Source organism: Lutjanus erythropterus, chromosome 21, assembly GCF_056507025.1.
Source record: "Lutjanus erythropterus isolate fLutEry1 chromosome 21, fLutEry1.hap2, whole genome shotgun sequence".
In the NCBI taxonomy this organism is placed as follows: Eukaryota; Metazoa; Chordata; class Actinopteri; order Lutjaniformes; family Lutjanidae; genus Lutjanus; species Lutjanus erythropterus.
Window position 1 is genome coordinate 21,629,388 of NC_139337.1, and position 20,578 is coordinate 21,649,965.

The following is a 20,578-nucleotide window of genomic DNA, read 5'->3' on the forward strand; positions in this document are numbered from 1 at the left end:
TAGATGCACCCTACTCTTTTTGACCTCCTTTCCCCTTTTGTGAAACTGTGAGTATGTGGCAATTTATCTGTGTTAACCACATGGTCCACTGAAATTAGGATAGAGTAAATATGACTGATGTCATTATCTACGGATTGCAGAAACATGAATGTGTCTGAGTGTTGGTTTAGCGTGTTTGGAAAGAGGTCATGAGTGAGGATGTATGCAATTTTATCAAAGCGTCCTTTTAAAAAAAGCTAAGAAATAAGAGAGGAAGAAAAAGAAACCTGTTCAGACAGTTAAAAAGCAGAATTTCCTCTTTGACAGTCTTCTCATCCAATAAGACATGCCGTATTTGTTCAAGCCTTCTGCACACACCAGCACGACTCAGAAATGAGACGGGGGACAAATGCAAACTTTTCAACCTTCAATATACTTTCATGCTTGACTTGTTTGGTACAAAATAGTGAAACAGCTCCAGTGGAGTGCAGCTGTGACATTTATATTTAAGCATTCAGTTATCACTGCCATTTTAGAAAATGGCATTTTCTCATTCTATTCAAGTGGAACCAATTCAAACTCAGTCAATTTGAATGTGCAGTCTGGAAACTGTAATACCTATAAGATGACTTATATATCCATATGTAATACTAACATTCAAAAACTCATTCTGAAACTGCTCTCGTGGGACTGACAAAGCTCCTTTAGCCTATCTTTTAAATTATGTGATGACATGGTTAGTAACTTACCATTTAGAGGAGAGTAGCTCCCCCTCCATTACCTTTGCCACCACTGCTTGTACTGTAGGTACAAGTCTTCAGCCATGCTACCTGCTCTGTGAGACAGTACACAGAAACCCTGTCTGTCGTATCCTATTGGTCTAGATTTGTTTGAACCCCTCATAAAATAATAAAGTCAGATAATTTCTTTCAGTGCTGCACCTGTTCTGGCAATGTCCTCACAAAATCTGGAAAGATGTATCCCAGTATATTGCTGATAACACAGACAAGTATCATACATAAAATACATTTCTAAAAAATCCTACCTTCGTTGTTTTTACCTAAATATACACAAATCTCTTAACAAAGAAGATCTTATAACATGTGTGCATGCATCAACACAGTCAAATACCACAAGTCAAACATCACTGCGTCTCACATAGTTTTATAAGGCATCAGTCCTGTAGAATCACACCACCTGGGAGGAGACAATGTGGGTAACTCTTGGTCAATGCCGTTTCTAATTTATTATTGTCAGCGAAGTCTGGAACATCTCCAAGGTCCCACCTTATCTTTAAGTCTCCAAAATAAAGCATGCCAAGTGTTAAGGTCACACAGGTTAACTCCCATGTCAATGAATAAATTTCACACTCCTTCATATCCACATATTGCTACCACATTTTATTCAAAATGACAAATATGGGCCTCATGGTGGTGGTAAAGAAAAAGTTGAGGATCATAAAAGTCATTAGGATACATCATGAAGGAACAATGGATGTCTATGCAGAATTTTATGGCAATCTGTGTGGTAGATGATGAGATATTTCATTAGATATGTGACAGCTTTGACCTATTGGTGGTGCTAGAAGTAAAGTCCGGAGGTTCACCAAAGTCATTAGGATTCATCCTCTAGGGAACATGAAAGTCTGTACAGAATTTCATGGCAATCCATTTAATAGACTGTCATCGCAATCAAACCATGCTGCTAGCATGGCTGAAAGTCTCTGCTGTGCCTGCAATGTTTCTATTTTCATAAATATAGTTATTGGATGTTTCTTTCAATATTCTCAGTAATTGGGGCATTGTCTCCCTCAACACGGCAAATCAAATCAGCCATAAAAATAAGAGATAAATTCAGCAGTTGGGTTTCAGGCTTTGGAGCTGAACACTGGTTGACAACCAGAAACCAGTCCCCACATCACACCCTCATTTGGTGCAGAACTCATTTTTGTTTCTGCATTTTATCACCACATAATTGCTGGAAAAAAAACAATTAATACAATACCCTGAGACATCAGTGCCACAGATAATTGCACCAAAAAAAAGATTTTTAATTAAACTCAATTGAAAAGAAATGCTATCTGATTGATATGCTCTCTGTTTTTGTTTACCAAATTCACTGTTGTTCATGAAGCATCACTTCATTTTGCAAGTCAATTTGCATGAAAAAGATGATTCATCCATGGTATTACTTTCTACAAAGTGCCAGAAGCTGATATTCAGTAAATCTAACTTAGTCGGGAACTTTGTGGCTGTTAAATATAAATAACTGTAAGTGTTCATTCAACTCACTGTTTTAACAATGCAGTTTCATCTCATAATGAGAATGGCTGTCAAAGAGTGCAAACTTACAACAAGGAGTTTTGTTTCAGTGATCATTCACTTTAATTAGAACGGGTTTGCACATGTGCAAGAAATTCCGTTCATTTTGCCACTTGCCATTATCACACAGTGGCCATCTTCCTCTGACGTCACACTCTGAGTGGGACCATCAAATGCTGCTATCAGAACTCAGAAGGATAATGTCACACTACTGTGTACAAAATCTGACAAATCATTATCATGTTACCAACACTAAATTGATAAGAAACTGAAAAGACAATTGATAGTGAAAATCCAAAGAGGCATCAGGCCATATTTCAAAATAATACAACATATAAGAACCCATTAGCTACCATAAGACAACAACTAAATGCCATTTTCCTCTGACATCACACTGATAATATGGTCAAATGCTCTTATTGAATGGTTGTATGTCATAATGCTGTGTGTCGTTCGCAAGTTGTTAAATGTATGACAATGACTGCCTAGCAACCATTAGAGCTAACATTAGCATTCAACTACTTCCTTGCTAACGTTACCATTTGATAGTGTTAGGTGATACAATAGAAAAGGCATAAACAAATTCTTCCATTGATTTTTCAGAAATAATTTTCCTTCCCTATCATGTTGTGTAACACTTAGAAAAACAGTTGTTAAATGCTAACATTAACCATTGTCTAATAGTAACTAATGAGTTGTGTAATATGCTGCTTTTCCATGATATATGGCCAGATGTCCCTGTGTATTTTCATTATCCATTGTGTTTAAAGTTGCTGACCAAGTTGGAGTTAGTGAAATGATGAGGATCTGTTGAAACGACATGGTTACTGGTGAAGAGTATTGGTAGTAACAGGCTTATCAAACAACGTAACATAACTAATGTGACATTACACACACGGTGTACGTGTAAAAGGGTTGTAGTTTGGTTAGGTTTAAGTTTAGGAAATAAAACTACTTGGTTTTGGTTAGTAAAAGGTTGTAATTCTGTGCTTCCTTGAGCTGCGTAGTTTTACTGTGATCCTGTTGACATACATAACATAACCTCACTAGCCGAGCTAAACATGTTTTCACAGTGTTTACTATGTTCCCCTATACGTCCACGTCCTCAGGCACAGTGAAAAAAAGAAAAACACGCACCTACAAATGTATGTTTTTTGCTGCACGTATGCAGTGGGCGTACGTTTGTTTTTGCACTGCCCTACATACACTCAGCTAGGTCATATAGGTTCTTGCAAAACATGTTTCCATGTTGTTGTCGGTCCTTAAAAGACTGTGTCACGCAGGGAATGAACCTTATCCACTTATATTATCTCTGACTGACAAGCAGAGGCCCTACATTCCCTCCCTGCACACCCCTCCTGGCAGAGCACACACCCTCTATATCATAACCAAAAGTTCAACAACCTTTTTACCAACATCAGAAAAAAAGCTGTGCCACTGATCCTATTTTTTTAAAGGCCGACTATATAAAGGTAGCTGTGCAGACAGGAGGTTGGAATAGTTTGTGGAGGTGCAGCCTGCAGGAATAAGACGCATAACTTCTGCTTTCTGGTAAACACACACTTCCTTTTCATGATATTCTCACAATGGCCCATTATGGATCTATACAGCCAGCTGTGGGTTCCAGTGCTGAGTTTATTATGAGTCACTGGACAAGTTTTATTGTATTTTCCCTATTTTTGCTCTTATAATACAATGCATCCCTGTCTTTCCTTAAAGCTCTCCAAATGCTCTTCATATGAAGAGTTGTTTTGCTTCCATTTAAAGTAGTTCTCTGTTTCCACTTTCACTTCAGGCTCTCCAGCCTCCTGGTTTGCGCGTCTGTTCCGGACGAGGGGGCGGTGGGGTGGCGACACGTCATATCAGCCGCCGCGCTCTGATTGGCTGCCGATTCTCACCCGACACAGCTGTGATTGTTTTCTGCAGAGGAAGCTCTTGCCCCTGGTATGAGCTCTGTGCTGTGGAATGGAGTAGCACTGTGTGTTTTTTTTGCCCTCTCTGCTAACTATGATGTGAACAAAACAACGTGATTGCAGCCGTTGTTGTTACGCGAGCCTGGTTTAATCATTTGCCCAGAGCGCGAATGAACCGGAGTGGAGGTTTCTCTTTAGACCAGACACTGAAGACGTCTGGTGATCAAGGTAAGGACTGATGTCTTTTCTCACAACTTATTTAGTTGTAGCAGAATCTGGTCTTTCATCCTGCAACAATGTGTCTCTCTACTTGTGAGCTAAATGTTTCTGTTTTGTCTGTTTTTCCATCTCCTGCAGCCCCAAAGTGCCAAATGCCCAGACTAGAGGACCACTGTTGGAGCTGCTCTTGTGCATCAAGGGTCGAGACCAAGCATTCATCTGGAGCAAACTGGTTAGCATCCAAAGCCGAAGAAATGATGTCCATCATCGCCACGGTGCTCAGCAATGCCTACGGCTCTCTGCACGACGTGCGGACGGCCAACCTGATCCGCCGGGGTCTGGTCCTTTTCACCGTGGGAGCGTTCCTCGCCCTGGTGCTCAACTTGCTGCAGATACAAAGAAATGTCACCCTGTTTCCCGAGGAGGTGATGACAACTTTGTTTTCGTCTGCCTGGTGGATCCCGCCGTGCTGCGGCACAGGAGCCGGTGAGTGGACAACATAATGAAGAAAAATGTTAATTAGCGCGTTAGAAATAGTTTGATAATAGTTTGCTTCTAAGTTTGGGACAAAGAAATTCAGAGAGGGGAGGAGTTACAATGCAGTAGACTTTTCCATATAAAGACAAAATGATAATCTCTTTCAATTTAAATTGCCAATCATTTATAGGCGCTTAAAGTCTGAAAACACGAGGTTAATGTCCATCACACACCAAACTTGGAAGCAAAATAGTGCAGTTTTTAACTATATATGGCAAAAACAACACTTTCCTATTATTGTCACAACTGTCAGCTACTGTTATGCCATTAAAATTCAATATACCAGTCATTTATGGGCCGTAAATGTCTGAAAAAAATCATCAGAGGTCCATGTAGACCATACACCAAAACAGGCAGTAAAATAGTGCAATTTTAAACTACTAAAGGCTTAGAAACAACACTTTTCTATTATTGGCACATCTATCAGCTTCTGTATGGTCATGTGGTAATGAATCATAATTCGGCCTTGTTTTTGTAAGCTATTATACAATCCTTCCTCTCTCAGGCTATACTTGTCCTGATGGTTTTGTCTGGCAGAGTCAGTTATGAAAAAAAAACCTGACTTGGTACAGATGATAGCGATTCTCAGCCTCTGATTGGCCGCAACAGCCGGACACGAGGTGAGCTGACTGCTCATTGGTCCGTGTCATAACGGGTGAGCTGAGGGGGCGGTACCTTTAGGCCAGGAACCAGGAAGTAGCGGGAAAGAAAAAAAAATAACAGCATACATTGTCGGCTCCTCCTCCCATGTGCTGCAGGGCAGAAAACAAATGGAAGTGGAGGTGTAGCTACACGTATTAACTGTCTGTTGACATTAGTCTGTGACCCATTTAATGTCTCTCAGTGTCATGTAGGAACTCGTTTATTTAAGATCTTCATCTTTTAATCCAGGTGCCTCATATTCAGTCAGTACCTAGTTTTCACTGAACTTTGGGTATGTTTTGTGAGTCGTCTCAGTTATTGCTGCACGTAACTATTGTATTCCTTTTCATGATACTATAAATTATTATGTTTTTCAATTAACCGATTAATTGCCTTGACTTGTGGGACTTTCAAACTGGGGTAAAAGCAATGAAAGAGCCCAACAAGATGTCTACAAATTACTTTTTTGTCCAACCAACAGTCCAGACCAAAGTTTTTTTTTTAGTTTTTTAACAAACAAGAGCAGCAAATTCTCACATTTTTGAAGCTGGAACCAGCAAATGTTTGGTATTCTAGTTTGATAAATGATTTAGCAACAAGTTGAATAATCCTTCCCAAAGCTTAAACAACTAGTCATTTATTTATTTGTTTGATCAACAGAAAAATCAAAGAAAAATGCTAAACTAAACCTGATTTCAGCTTCTGAATTGTGAAGATTTGCTGCTTGTCTTTCTCTTATGTCAGTCTACAACTATCTAACTACTTATTTTCATTATGAACTAACCTATTGATCATTTTCTCTGTTAGTTGATTGGTTGTTTGGTCCATTTAATGTCAGAAAATAAGGAAAAATGCCCAAGAGGATGTCCTCAAATGTCTTTTTTGTCCGCAGTACAAATATATTCAGTTTACTGACATACAGCATGAAAGAAACTAGAAAATATTCACACTTGAGAAGCTAAAATCAGAAATTTGTATATTTTTGCTGGAAAAAAAGGACTCGAAATGATTCATCGATGATGATTTAAATGATTGAACAACAAGTAGATGAATCATTTCCAAAGCTGAAATGCTTAGTCAGTTCTTCAGTTGATCGATTATCAGAAAAAATAAAGGAAATAATGCTAAACAATACCTAATTCCAGCTTGGAAATTGTGAGGATTTGCTGCTTCTCATGTCTTAAATGATGGTAAGCTGAATTTCTTTGGGTTTTGGAGAGATGATACAACAAGCAACATTACCTTGGGCTTTTTACTTTACTGGCAATAAAGAGTAGGCGTACAAAACCAGGAATTACATCAAAAGAACAGTCACACAGCCAACGTAAAAGAAAAGTTGAGGTTTAAAATTAAACAACAAACATCTATTCTTTTTTAAGGGTTTTTCATGTATGCAGGTGTCTAAATGAGTCCCTAATTATGGAAACGCATGTTCAGCAAATAGAATAATCCGACACAGCAGCTCCATGACAGGATTTGCCCGCTGGTGTTTCACAGAATTTCTGCTTATCTTGTGTAATTCGGGTCTGTTTGTTCCTTTTCACAGCTGTTGTCGGCCTGCTGTACCCCTGCCTCGACAGCCATTTGGGAGAGCCACACAAGTTCAAGAGGGAGTGGGCCAGCGTCATGAGGTGCATCGCCGTGTTCGTTGGCATCAACCACGCCAGTGTTGTATCCTTTCTCAAAGAACTCACCTTGTAGATTTATAAACAGATTTTTTTCATCGTTGTCTTTCACTGAAGCTAGTTTATCATAGTCAAAATATGATATGAGAAAAATGCACTGCTCTGTCTCTAGTTTGGATGGCATCTAAAGCAACTGGATGTCCTGCTTTACCCATAAGAAGTGATGGAGCTCGCAGGTCACACAAATATTTGAGTAAGAACTAATCCCTTGCTAGCGTCATACTGTTTGACTTTGTCCTTAACTGCCACGTAACACAGAAACTAAACATCGACAACAACGTCCAGCTCTCCCTAACACTGGCAGCCTTGTCCTTGGGCCTGTGGTGGACATTTGACCGGTCCAGGAGCGGCTTCGGTTTGGGCATCACCACTGCCTTCCTAGCTACTGTGTTCACACAGCTGCTGGTCTACAACGGAGTCTACCAGTAAGTTAGCCAGTAGCTTTATTCCTCTGTAAAATAACACTGCGTTGAAGCGCAAGTGGGACAAAAGTTGTCCAGGTTTTCACTGATGCTGTCTGCAAGGGATGCACCCAAATCTGAATACATGCAGGGATGTTCAAAGTACCACTTTAAATTTCTAACCACTTTCTAATAGATATTATATTATCAAGAAACATAAACGAAGCATCTTTGCAATTTAAGATTCTTCCCTTCAACTGAAGGGTTTTTATTACTTCACTACTTTTCTCTTTGTTTAGTTTCATGAGGTTAAGTTTATAAAACTTAGATTAACAAAAATAAATAGAGAAAGAGATGAAAAGTACAGTGTGAGGATGTAGAAATATATTTCATTATTAATTTTATGTCAATATTAAATTAGTTGCATTGCCAATGAATTTCAGGTTAGAAAATTAAACATTTGTCTGACTTAAGAAGACTTCCAGTAGGGATGTAAAAGAGTAATCATTAATCGATAAATTGCCATAATGAATATAACAGATTAAAAATGAAGATGATTACCCTTCATTCGATATTGTTTAGTCTGATGCTTACCACTTGTTGGATAAGCAAACTTAACCTTAATACTGAAATGAGAAAAAAATGAGAATGAAACATGCATTTGTATTCTCTAAACTTTTTTCCTCACACACATTATTCAAGTTCTTAACCAGAAATATCACTGTTACTGTTAATGTTATTATTATAGTTCTTCCTTTATTGTTTGATACCTATGTTTCTTTACTTTTTTTTGAAGTAACTACTGGAATGGACTAAAAGCTAATAAATAAAGAGTATTAAAAATATTAATGCCAGTTATAGATATTTTTATCAGTTAAGGAGAAAGCATAAAATTTTCTTTTGCTTTAACTTTAACCTCGCCCACTTCTGGTCTTCTGTCCAAATACAGACACAGATAATGACATTGTTGTGCACCTCTACCGTCTCGAATGAGTAATCTCCAGTTCTTTGTCATCTTTTGATTCCTGGTTAAATTCCTGGTTTCACATTACACCCACAATAAACACTCTGTTACCGGGTTAACTGTTAACGATATATCTGTGAGAGTAAACCCCGTCCTGCCCTGGCATGAATGAAGTAGATAAAGTGCCTGGAAATACTCCCACCTGTATGATTCCATCATAAAAAGACGTGACACATAACGCTTGAGGTATCCAGTTATATTTTGGGAAGTCCCCTTGTCTCTGGGAGCCCAATTAACAGGCCCTCCTACCGGCATCAGTGGCACATCATCAAAAACACACAGCTGAGAAAAGGGACTGATGCTCACTGTAAGAGGTTCAAAAGGCAGCGGCAGCTTGTGCCGACTTTACAAGGTAGAAACAGAGAGGGAAGAACGAGGGGAGGTAATTATTTTTTCAAGCATGACAGGTTTTGTATGTTTTCCCCTCGCAGAGATCTGTCTTCAGGGTTGTCTTTAAGGGTCTTTCTTATTCTGTGACATGCCGTTGTGCGACATCTTATTTAGCTTTGGAAGGAAATGCTGCTTATTTTAACCCATCTGAAGAGGTCAGAGGTCAGGATCAGAGACAGAAAAGCATCACTAAACCTGATCTACATTACGAAGAACGATTTGTATTTTCTCTTTTTCAGGTATACGTCTCCAGACTTCTTGTACGTACGCTCCTGGCTCCCCTGTATATTCTTCTCAGGAGGTGTTACTGTGGGAAACATCGGACGGCAACTTGCTATGGTGAGTCTGCAACAATTTCTAATATGTAATCCTATAATTTAAGGGTCGAAGATGTATTTCATTCTCTTTTTTTGTAATGAACATTTCACTGAATGTTTAAACACAGAAATAAGACAGACAGGGATCAATTCACTTAATTGGAGAATCATTTACACTAAATATGACACATTTAAAAAAGGAAAAGCACAGCGGTCTGTTGATGGCACTGGATTATCAAGTTGACCAACTGCTCCATGTGAACACATATTGATTAAGTTTATCCAGCAGAGAGAACGTCGCTCTCTCATAAGCAGCCAACTGTGCCATTGTTGTTGTTGTAGACAAGTCTTTGTAATGGGGCGGGTGTTTCTTCCTCCACTGTCTCAGTAGTATCCGTTTGGCTGTTGTAAATAGTCCATTTCTTTTCAAAGAGGGAAAGTCGGTCTTAGATCTCAGTGTAAAAATCAGTTGTGATCGGGAGGATATTTCAGGATTTACACTCAACAGCATAAAGTGAAGTCTGTACCCGCGAAATAAAAGTCACCTCACTCTGCGTTGAAGGAGTAATTTATGTAAACATGAAGATTTTGTAAGTCTGTAGTTGAGACAGACCAGGGCTGAGCAACCTGCGGCTATTTCGCCTCTCTCCAGTGGCTCCCTGACAACAAATTATATGGAAATTAATAACAATTAAATTTTCATTTATCATTGTTGTAGGCCTAAAGTGATTATTACATTCTTCAGTTGTAAAACTGTGTAGCCTATACACTGAATAATCACAGGAAAATATATGTTTTGACACTTAATATGTGTCATAGCCGACGTCTACGACTCTGCGTCTCTTCCTTTAAATTTTGCCGGTAGTCTGTATTGAGTCTCTGTAGGTTCACTGTGAAAGCTAAATCTAAAAAAAGAAAAGTCTCAAAGGAAAATAGAGAATTTAATAGTTGCAGCTCCAGACAGATTTTTTCTCTCTGTTTTTTTTTGTGGCCAAAAATGGCTCTTTTGAGAGTGAAGGTTGCAGACCCCTGAGATCGACATCATTACATAGTTAGTCCAACAATGACAAGTTATTTTTCATTGTAAAATGTCCTGCACAGTACATGTCTTTGTCATAATTCTTTAAAACCCATATGTAGGAGTTCTTTGTGAAAATTTGTTTATGGGCAAAGAATAATATTGGCCTGTATGTCATCTGACTTACCCCTCAAAAAATCACCCTCAAAACAGGTGAAACATCAGTTGACTCTGAGCAGAAGCTGCTTAGGTTTTAGGTCCCAAAGTTTAGAATTCAGGCTTGAAGTTCTGTATAGGTGACATCTAAAAGTTAAACATTTTGGCGTCTTCGTTTCTGAACTTTTCGGAGCTACCAAACCCGTTGCAGTATTGCAATTTTTAGTGGGATGTTTTACAATTTGCCAACATTATATTTCAGTGGTAAACACCTGTCATTATGCGTGATGTTTAGAACATTTTTGTCATATTAGCAGCAAATATCCCTTCATATTTATCAGCATCAGCCTTCAAACATCTGCGTTGAACTCCCCTGCACTCTGTCTAAACCTTGGAACAGAAAATGATGACTTCAAAAAGCCTCCCCTGCACCACACATGCTTTATTTGCAGTTATTCAGCTGAGCCACAACAGCCGATAACATTGTCAGACGGTTTAAAGTTGCTCAAAGTGCGCTGGACGCCCCCCTTCCTTCATAATTATCCCATCAAGTCAGCTTTGATGTCTTCATTAAGCCTGTGCCCAGAAGCCTCACCTCATTCTGTCTGTAAAGTAAGAGTCCCGTCACTCCCTCAGTTTGACTCAGTGAAAGCGTGAAAGCAGATTAAGGGCTGTTGTTTTTCACAGTCGTGGCGAGACACAGAGCCAGTCAGGACTCGGCTGACCAGAGGGTCATTTGCTACTTGTTGTTTTTGTTTGTGATGAGGCCTGAGGAATGTTGGCACAAGTCTGCACTCGTGGTTTTGTTCTCTGTTTTTCTCTCTTTCGCTCCACTGAGTCATTTATGAGAAGGATCAGGAGGAACATGAGGCTCTTTTGCACAAAATTGTTTTTTGGTGGCTGTTTTTTCATTAAGGATTAAAGATGGTTACAGTGACTGTTTGGCAGCATTAACCATGCAGAATAAAAGCTCTTGTACTTATTAGATCTGCTTTAAAAGCTGAATGGCTAATCATTTTACCAGCTTATGTTTTAGTTTATTTATTTTAGTTTAAAAGATTGCACAGTTTAGGATACAATCTATTGAGACCTGCATGTATTTCAAAAAAACTGGTGATGGGTAAAATGAATCAGATTTTTGCTGCTGAACAAGCAGAACTTTTTCATTGATGGTACAAAATATTCCATTTCCATGTGGGGAAAAAAGGGGAACTGAAAGAAAAATGTTCCATTCTTTAAACATTAAACTTTAAACTTAAAGGGTATTTTTAAACCTGTGCTCTTATTTTTACATATTTTGGGGTCTAAATGACTAATAGGTACAAAAACTTTTGGAACTGGTCCAGTAGGTTGCCTCAGCTGATGGCTGCAAAGTTGGCTGATTGTACTGTGATTTTGCAGGAATCCCTTCTAAACAAAGATGTTTTTAAGTCTATAGAATATGATGTGTAGGCCAGGACATCTCTGCAGCATGCCTAATCTAAAATACATGTTTTGTCCAATTATTTTAAAACAAATATTATGCCTCCTTTAATTTGAATATTGCAGTAGGACATAACATTTCAATTAATTGTTCAGTCCATCAATGGATTCTTTCAAGGCTTTCAAGAGAGTGATATAAAGGCTAGTTAAACAGAAGATCTTGCTCTTTAATAAAAATGTCTATCTCCTCTCCATAATGTTGTCAGACACTTAGAACAACTTTATGAATATGAGTATATCAGAATATAGATCTCAGTGGCAAAAACAAGCACTTTAGCCCCAAGGATTACATTGCAGCCCGTTCAGCAGCTGCCCGCTGAGACAATCCACTGGACCAGTTCCAACGCCTTTTGTACCTATTAGACATTTAGACCCCAAAATATGTACAAAAAACAAGGCCCAGGTTTAAACATACTGGCATTACCTTTTAAGCCAGTACAAAATCTGGATATTGCCCACAGAGTTTGGTTTCAGCTGCAGTGTGGAGTTCAGAGCAAACCGAAACTTATGCTTCTACTTCAGGTGACTCATGTCTTGAAGATGAGTCACCTGACGCCGTTAGAATTCATCAGAACATAACAATGTTTTTTTATGACAGCTTCCTCAATTAAAGAGATTATAACTAAAGATTAATTGGCACTTTTCACTCAAACTATTAACTATTGCAAGTTCATCCTCACTTTAGAGATACATTAAAGGAAATAAATGAAGAAGAAAAAAATGTATATAACTAACTTTTTGTCCCACCCCCTCCCTTTCTCAGGACCAATCATTGTGTTAAGTTACATTAGTATATGGAAGAAAACTGATAAAATTTGCAATCAGTTAGTCCAAAATGGGGACAATTTAGGACAAAACAAAACTGTAAGCAACCGTATGACTTTGCAACTACAGATATTCTAACTCTCTTTATGATTACTGCGTCACATTGATTGATTGATAATGTTATTAACCCTGGGCTTGTTCTCTGTCTCGCTTTCAGGCTGGAGTCGAGAAACCCCACATGGACTGAAGCGGGAAACGCAGAAAACCAGGCAAAGGACGGCCGATGTAAAAAATGGACAAGTAATGTGAAGAATAACAGGAGAAAAAAGACTCATTGTTTCGACTTCATCCTTTGTTCTCATAACAAAGTGCGGGTCAGAAAAGCCCCCTCATCTAACGTGCCATGTCCTCTGCACCTCGTCGTGGCCAAACAACCTCTCCCACCTCTGGTCTACTCCATTAGCATTAAGGCTTCCTTCACACAAGACGGGAGGACGGTGTTTGCCTTTTTATTTTTTATTTTTTTGTTGTTGTTTTGAAGTGAACTGTTGACTGGTTTTATTTTCACAATGGAAGTACGAATCTTTCTGCAGTTTATGGAGTGGAAGCGTGTGTGTGTGTGTGATTTAGCGTGGATGTATCCTGGTCTTAGCAGAGAAGACATGAGGGGGTTCTCTAATGTCTGTTTTGTTTTTAAGTCTGAATTTAATATGATCATAAAAGGGAAATGTTGTATGAGTGAGCAAAAAAAAAATGTCTTCACTCTCATGTAGAAATGTATTCAGTGGCCTCGGGTGCATCACTGAGGCACAGGGGAGGTGTATGTTCCCAGTTAAACCAAATTAAGTATTTATTTTCGAACTTTTGAATGACCCCAAACCAAATGTACTGTATGTTAATGAATGATGCTTCCAATATCGAAAGGAATAGTTTGACGTTTTGGGAAATATTTGGGAAATTGCTGAGGGTTAGATGAGAAGATTGATACCACTTTCATGTCTGTTCAGTAAATATGTAGCTAAAGCCAGCAGCCAGTTAGCTTAGCTTAGCACAAAGACTGGAAACAGGGGTAAACGGCTAGTCTGCTTCTGCTGAGGGTTTCTAAAGCTCGCTAATTAACACACTCATTTCAAACTTAAGGAGCTAAGCTAAACGTTGCCGCTAGTTTCATATTTACCATACAGACATGAGTGGCATCGACCTTCTCATCTAAGTTGAACTATTCCTTTACAGACGATAGTAGATGGAATGAAGAGAGACAGGAAATACGTACAGGAGTGCCAACTACCAATTTGTACCAGCTGATATTCACTAGTATATATGATGACATGAGATATACTTCAAGTGTTAACATTAGGAGCAGAAAATGCAAACTGTTCAGCTTCATCAGTGGAAGTTAGTCATATTTACCTGTGAATAGTCACAGCACAAGATCACATTTTTACTTTCTGAAAACTACTCGGAGACCTTCAGCGCGTTGTTTCGTCTGTTTCTGATAAGTTTCAGACAGACAGAGGATTGTTTAGCGAGGAGGAGGGGGGGAAGTAAGACGTCAAAGCATTAGTCCGGATTGAAAAGGCATGTGCACATTTTGTTTTGACAAAAGCCACCATGGTGGACCATGTTTTGAGAATGTTCCAGGAGTGTACTGCAACAACTTTTGCCAGCATTTGCGGTTGATGTCAAACCAGTTTAGAACACTTCCCAGTGATTATTTTTCCTTTGTGACCAGGTGTTAAATGTCTTGTGGAACGGACCTGTGACTCCCATCGAGACAAACATTTTACTGTGCGATCGTACACATTTCCCACTTCATATTGTATCTTCAAACTAATAGTTTGGGAACATACAGCAGTTGAAGGAGAGGGCAGGACATTATTACTTTGCAATCTGTGATTGCCTGTGTATTATAGAATGTAGTGCTTTTGTCACTATAACAGTTTAGTTTTATCATTTGTACAAACATAATGACATTGCTTGTATGTATAATGGCTTGCCTATGTAATCAGACAGGTATTATTACCATACTAGACCTACAGTATGTTAGTTAGTGTTTGGGGGTCTAGAGGATTAAGTGCAATCAGAGTATACATGAGCCGATTATTCTTCCTTATTTATTATTATTTCTGACAGTGGCTAAAAAAAAATAACTTGTTGTAAGTATATGCAGTGTGGATACTTCAGAAAAAAAGAGCAATAACATCTTTGTTTTTTGTGAACAAGAGTTTTTGTCAGAGATTACATGCCTTTTAGAGTCAATACCAATGACTCTCACCAGAGAGACGACATGAGAAAAAAATATATTGTGTCAAACTGTTGTAAAATAATCTCATTTAGTAGCATTATCGAAGGAAACCTGATTTATTTTTTTAAATACTTTTTCGTGGCAGATCACTGCAGGTTGAAACTGCCTACATTCAGGTGTGCTAAACTGAAGAGGAAGCTTTATTTTTTTGAGGTGGTGAAGCACCTTCTGTTTCGATGTTTCAGAGTTCCTGTGTGTGTCTGATATTTCAGCTGTGTATCATTTTTGCTACCATGGATTTAAGTGAAAAATAAAAACACCTGACAAGGAAACCTGTGTTTAGTCATTATTATCAACAAATGGGACTGGATGAAGGGATTTAAAATGAGTTTATTGTTGAGATACATATATGAAGAAATATGTGTACGGTGCTAACATATTGATTCTATTGTAGTTAGAGCTTCATAAGAACGTGCTGTGTTAGTATTTTCCAACAACGAACACCCAAATGTAAAAAAAAAGAAGCACACAGATCTACAGGACAAAGTTGACTAATCCTGATTTCACTGGTTTATTCTGGCCATGTCGACAAACATGCCAACATTTGGACCTAGTGACCGTCATCAGACCATAAAGGACGTCAGGCCATTTATATACAGGAGTTACCAGATGATCAGAATTTTATTAATCCAGAAGGAACCTCTTGTGCCAGATATTGCTCCAAAATTACAGTAACACAACAAATGAGTATTAGATGTGTATTAGTATTAGTAAAGTGAAATTTTAAAAAGTATAAAATGTATAGGGAGTGAATATGAAAAACTGAACAAAAGTGAGACAAGTTCAGTTTAAAAAAGCCACCACTAAAAAGAAAAGGTATTATTGGTAATGAGATAAGTATTAAAAAATTATATTGCACCAAAATTGAACGTAAAATTGCACATGATGTTAAACATGATATTGTGCATGATAAAGTAATATTGCACTTGATAGTAAATGTACTTCTGTACATGAGAATAATTCTGAAAGTAATTCTGCATAATGATTATCATGGATTAAAGAGTCACATATACATCTTTTCTTGACTATATGACAACAACTAAAAACAGGTGAAAAGGTAAATCACATACAATTTTGTTGCTCTTTCACCCAATTACCTGCTGACTCCTGTACATCAGTGACATGACTGTATCCTCTGATGAAAGACAACGGGCCCAGACGTTGGCATGTTTGTCGACACGGCCAGGTTAAACTGGTAGAATCGAGATTTGTAAACTTTGTTCTGAAGATCTGTGTGTGTGCTAACTTTTTCCCTTTGGGTATTCAACACTGGAAATATTGATTCTGTAAGAGATAATGTACGAGTCATTATTGTGAAATAAAATGACCCATACATTCATGCAGGAGAGGGGTTGAATCACCCTAAAGGGGTTTATTTCACAATAATGACCCACTAACTGTACATTATCCCACTATTTACACATCTACTTACTTAAAAATCAATAACTTGTCACAAAATATTAATTTAAAAATGACTTTATTGCTCCTCCAGTGTCTGTGATCAGAACTGCGTCCATAGCAAGGGTTTGTTATTCTTCGCCACGGTCTGTTATTCAGAAATAAGAGGCCTAAGGATGGCATAATTAACCAATCAGAATCAGACTATTTGGACGGACTGCAACCCTGGGGACGGTTGCAACACAGTCAGGGATGGTTGGAACATATTAAAAAAAAACGAAGAAATTAATGAAATAACAGTTTATTGAGTTTTCTTTTGTTTCTGAATAGAATATATGCCTATATATAATCAATGTGCAGATGTTACAGATGCTATTCAATGTCTCAGTGTGAGACAGGAAGGATTAAACAATTTTCAGTGTAACAAACTTTTATTACACAGAGGACATTCATATTTAGGTGAACCTTTTCCTTTTATGTTTTGCTTAACTTAGGAGACAGCTGCAAATTAAGCAGCCATGACAGAACGTTATGTGCCAGTTAGACACTTTGACCTAGACACATGTTTATCATGTCACTTAGAAATCAATAAAAGTATGATTCTGGAACTAAACTCTCTTTAGCTTCCCTACCACTGACATAAACCTGATACCAACATACATAATGCAACTGAGCTTCATCCTTTTATTCTGCTTTGATTAGCAGACACCAGCCTAATTACATGTCCCAACAGCTTCAATAAAACAATAGGCTTCTGATTTTTTTTTTTTTTTTTTTTTTTTTTTTTTGGGTGGGGGGGTGTCAAATGCAGCCGCAGCTCAATTGCACCAGAGCTTTCTGGGGTGCTGACGATGGCATTTTGTTGTGTCTGCTGTCACGGCCAAGTTGAATAGATGAGGACACTCTTTTGTCCGGGCTCTCTGTCAGTCTCCGGAGCCATTATAATGTCTTCGGCTGCATCTTCTCCTCTCTTCCTCCTCCTCTGTGAGACCCCTCCCTATACCCCCCCTCCCCAAAACCCCTGAAACCACCAACCCCCCCCCCACCTCAACCCCTGTGTGTCACTGGGATCATGAGGAACTGCCCCCCTCCCTCTTCTGTCTACCCCCTCTCTCTGAACACGCCTTTCTGGAGGGCAGACTTCTATTTATACCTAGCGGGGGACTGACAGTTAACCTTTTGCACTGGGGGAAATTTCTGGGAGTGGGGCCAATATCTGTGGGCTGTTCTGAATGAACCCCTCGTTCTGGGAGCCTCTCTATACATCTAACTGATCTCTATCTATCTATCTATCTATCTATCTATCTATCTATCTATCTATCTATCTATCTATCTATCTATCTATCTATCTGTCTGTCTATCTATCCATCCAACAGGCCAACGATCCGGCGCCACACGCCACTTCTTCTCCTCTCTCCCTCCTCTTTCAGTCTCCTCCTCTTCTCAGGCAGAATAATTGGCCGGGCTTCAACCTCCTTTCATTTCCAGCCACAGCAAACTGAAAGACTCCATTAGAGCGCCTCCTTATTGCCAAAAGAAACCCCCCTCTTGCTCTCTTCCTCTTACTCTCTCTGTCCTTCCTTCAAGGCGAGCAGACAGGCCCGGGCCCATCTGATCTATTGATTTGAGCCATCTATAGGCTAGACTATTCAATTGCGTCTCTTTGCAGCACCTTTGTGTTTTGATTATGTCTGTTATTGAGCCTCTAATTTGCTGCAGTGAGTCATCTGCCACGAAACATAAAGACAACGATGATGTTAACATTTAATAACTCTTAAAATGATAACAGGCTGTACACTACATACCCTCTATAAAAGTCACTTAGAAATAACAAGCAGCAGCCCACCAGGGGGTCTGTCTGGTGCAGCCAAACATTGTTCAGATCCACAGAAGTCTATTTTAAATTCTAGGAGAGATCCCAAAGTTCCCAAAGATACCAAATATGTCAGGATATATTTTGGGGAAGTGTTTATAAAATGATGCACAAGACATCCAGTGCATTTCCAAATATTGGTTTTGAAAGTCATAACAGCCTGATACAGAATACTGTGTATGTGCTTTTTAATGGGGATCTTAACATCATGTTTTCTAGGAATCAATGGAATTTTGTGTCTTTATGGTGCATTAATTGAGCAAAAAACAAAATAAACAAAATATTTAAGGACGTCATCTTGGGCGTTGGTAAACATTAATCAACATTCTTCACCATTTCCTGACAATTTATGGACCAAACAACTTACAAATCAGTCAAGATAGTCAACAGGTCAATTGACAATGAAAATCATCATTAACTGCATAAAGTGAGTGAAAATCATGACAACGGATTAAATATTTTATTACATTTTCTTTATGGTTTCAAGCACATTTACAACTTGACACTGATTCTGACACATGAGGAGATACACATTAAATGACTTGGGTCAAATAAAATCAACTTTTCCATAATAATTTCCGTCAGCTGTTTCTAATTCAGTCTCTGTGGATGCAGGTGGCCTGACTCCCTCTGGACAAAAGTGTCTGTTGTGTTCTTCATTTGGACATAACATAAAACAAAACATACAATAAAAAGTCTCAATAAGAACGTGTTCAAGGCAAGTGAAAAGTCACATAAAGTAAATTGCGTTCCATCATAGTTGTTCAGGTTGCTTAGTTAACATTGGGGTTATTATTAATGTGTATTTTTTCAGTAGTGTTGCCTTACTGAGTGCTTCAGGAATCATATTTGGTAACTTATTCTACATTGTGATGGCGCTATACATTACAGTGAAAGAGATTTCAGTGTGCTGAGAAGCTGAATTGAAAGTTCAAAATTGGCTAAATTTCTGTCTTATCTTCATCAACAATTTTCATTTGGCACCATTGTTTTCTCAACTGATTATTGTTACTCTCAAAATGTATTAAACTGCATAGATTTATCTTCCATATTTCAAAAATCCTGGCTACAGCTCTGCATGGTGGTGTGACTACTGTATGTTGCTCTCTCACATAATTTATTTGTTCGTACAGGAAATTTGGTTGTTTACCATAACAGATATTCTTAAAGAAGCTCATTAGACTGTGTGCAACCTCTCCTCAAGTACTGTAAAGTTCTCCTGACGCCTCACACACATTTAAAGGTCTCTCTGGTCTCTTTTTATGTCGACATCTTAGCCCTCATAGGCATCAAGTGTTTGATAAATCTGCACAACTTGTTGTAAAAGCTGAATGCATGCATCAAAGTTGCAGAAAGACGTGTCGAGGAGCAGAGGAATGGTTGAGATATTAAGGGGCACATATTGTGGAGAAGCAAACCATGCAGTATGATATGAGATTACAGTGCTGTCGGCTCAATAGTGATTGCTTTTGTTACCACCAGATGACAGTATTTATCCTCCCAGCTTGTCTGGACATTATTACCATGACATCTGTGGACCCCTAGTGGAGGGACATGGAACAGTAATGTCTTTCAGGGCCTGATTTTTACAATGCAAACCTTTTCATCCAACTACTTTTATGAAGACTAAATTTGGATAACATAAAAATCTCCTGAGCCCTTGGACAAAGCACAGATAGAGTGCCTTTATTGATCTGCGATAACAGGCTCTATACATTTCAAAATGCGTGCAGAAGTATGCAAATGTTGCATAGAAAGAAGGAAACTTGAGAAAATCATACCAGTAAATGTTTTTTAAAAAATACAGATTTTCCTCAAATCCTCGCATGAACATAAAAATTCAGATTCAAAAAGATAATTTATTAAACAGTAGCAGGGATATTATTCTTGGAATATTTATCTCACACTGCAGTGAGCGGGTTAGAGTCACATGCATGATAGAAAAGGTCAATGAAATGGATTGAGTGTGGAGAAAATCATTGCACACTCTTATTTCTCTGCCAAAAGGTCTTCAGTGGCATTAATGTCCTGCTCCCTGTGATATATAATGAAAGATTCTGTGTGTGTGTGTGCCTGTGTGTGTGTGTGTGTGAGGGAGTGTGTGTGTGTGGGTCGTTTAGGTCTACTGAGTCTTCATTACACCAGAGCTGGGT

General features: G+C 38.5%; 1 protein-coding gene across 1 annotated transcript; it reads left to right on the forward strand.

Moving 5' to 3' along the window:
- The first annotated feature begins 3,752 nt into the window (after nucleotides 1–3,752).
- Nucleotides 3,753–9,577, forward strand: insig1 (insulin induced gene 1). Its single transcript, XM_084747099.1, has 6 exons — nucleotides 3,753–3,851; nucleotides 4,096–4,441; nucleotides 4,571–4,918; nucleotides 7,158–7,282; nucleotides 7,555–7,721; nucleotides 9,351–9,577. The coding sequence occupies exons 2-6, from the start codon at nucleotides 4,384–4,386 to the stop codon at nucleotides 9,490–9,492; spliced, it is 840 nt and encodes a 279-aa protein (XP_084603225.1). The 5' UTR covers nucleotides 3,753–3,851; nucleotides 4,096–4,383; the 3' UTR covers nucleotides 9,493–9,577.
- Nucleotides 9,578–20,578: the final 11,001 nt, after the last annotated feature.

What these genes read in the sequence shown, in the direction of transcription:
- insig1 (XM_084747099.1), top strand. Translation starts at nt 4,384, where the DNA reads ATGAACCGGAGTGGAGGTTTCTCTTTAGACCAGACACTGAAGACGTCT. An exon ending in GAAGACGTCTGGTGATCAAG is followed by an intron (nt 4,442 to 4,570) that starts GTAAGGACTGAT and finishes CATCTCCTGCAG; the next exon opens with CCCCAAAGTGCCAAATGCCC. An exon ending in GCATCAACCACGCCAGTGTT is followed by an intron (nt 7,283 to 7,554) that starts GTATCCTTTCTC and finishes CACGTAACACAG; the next exon opens with AAACTAAACATCGACAACAA.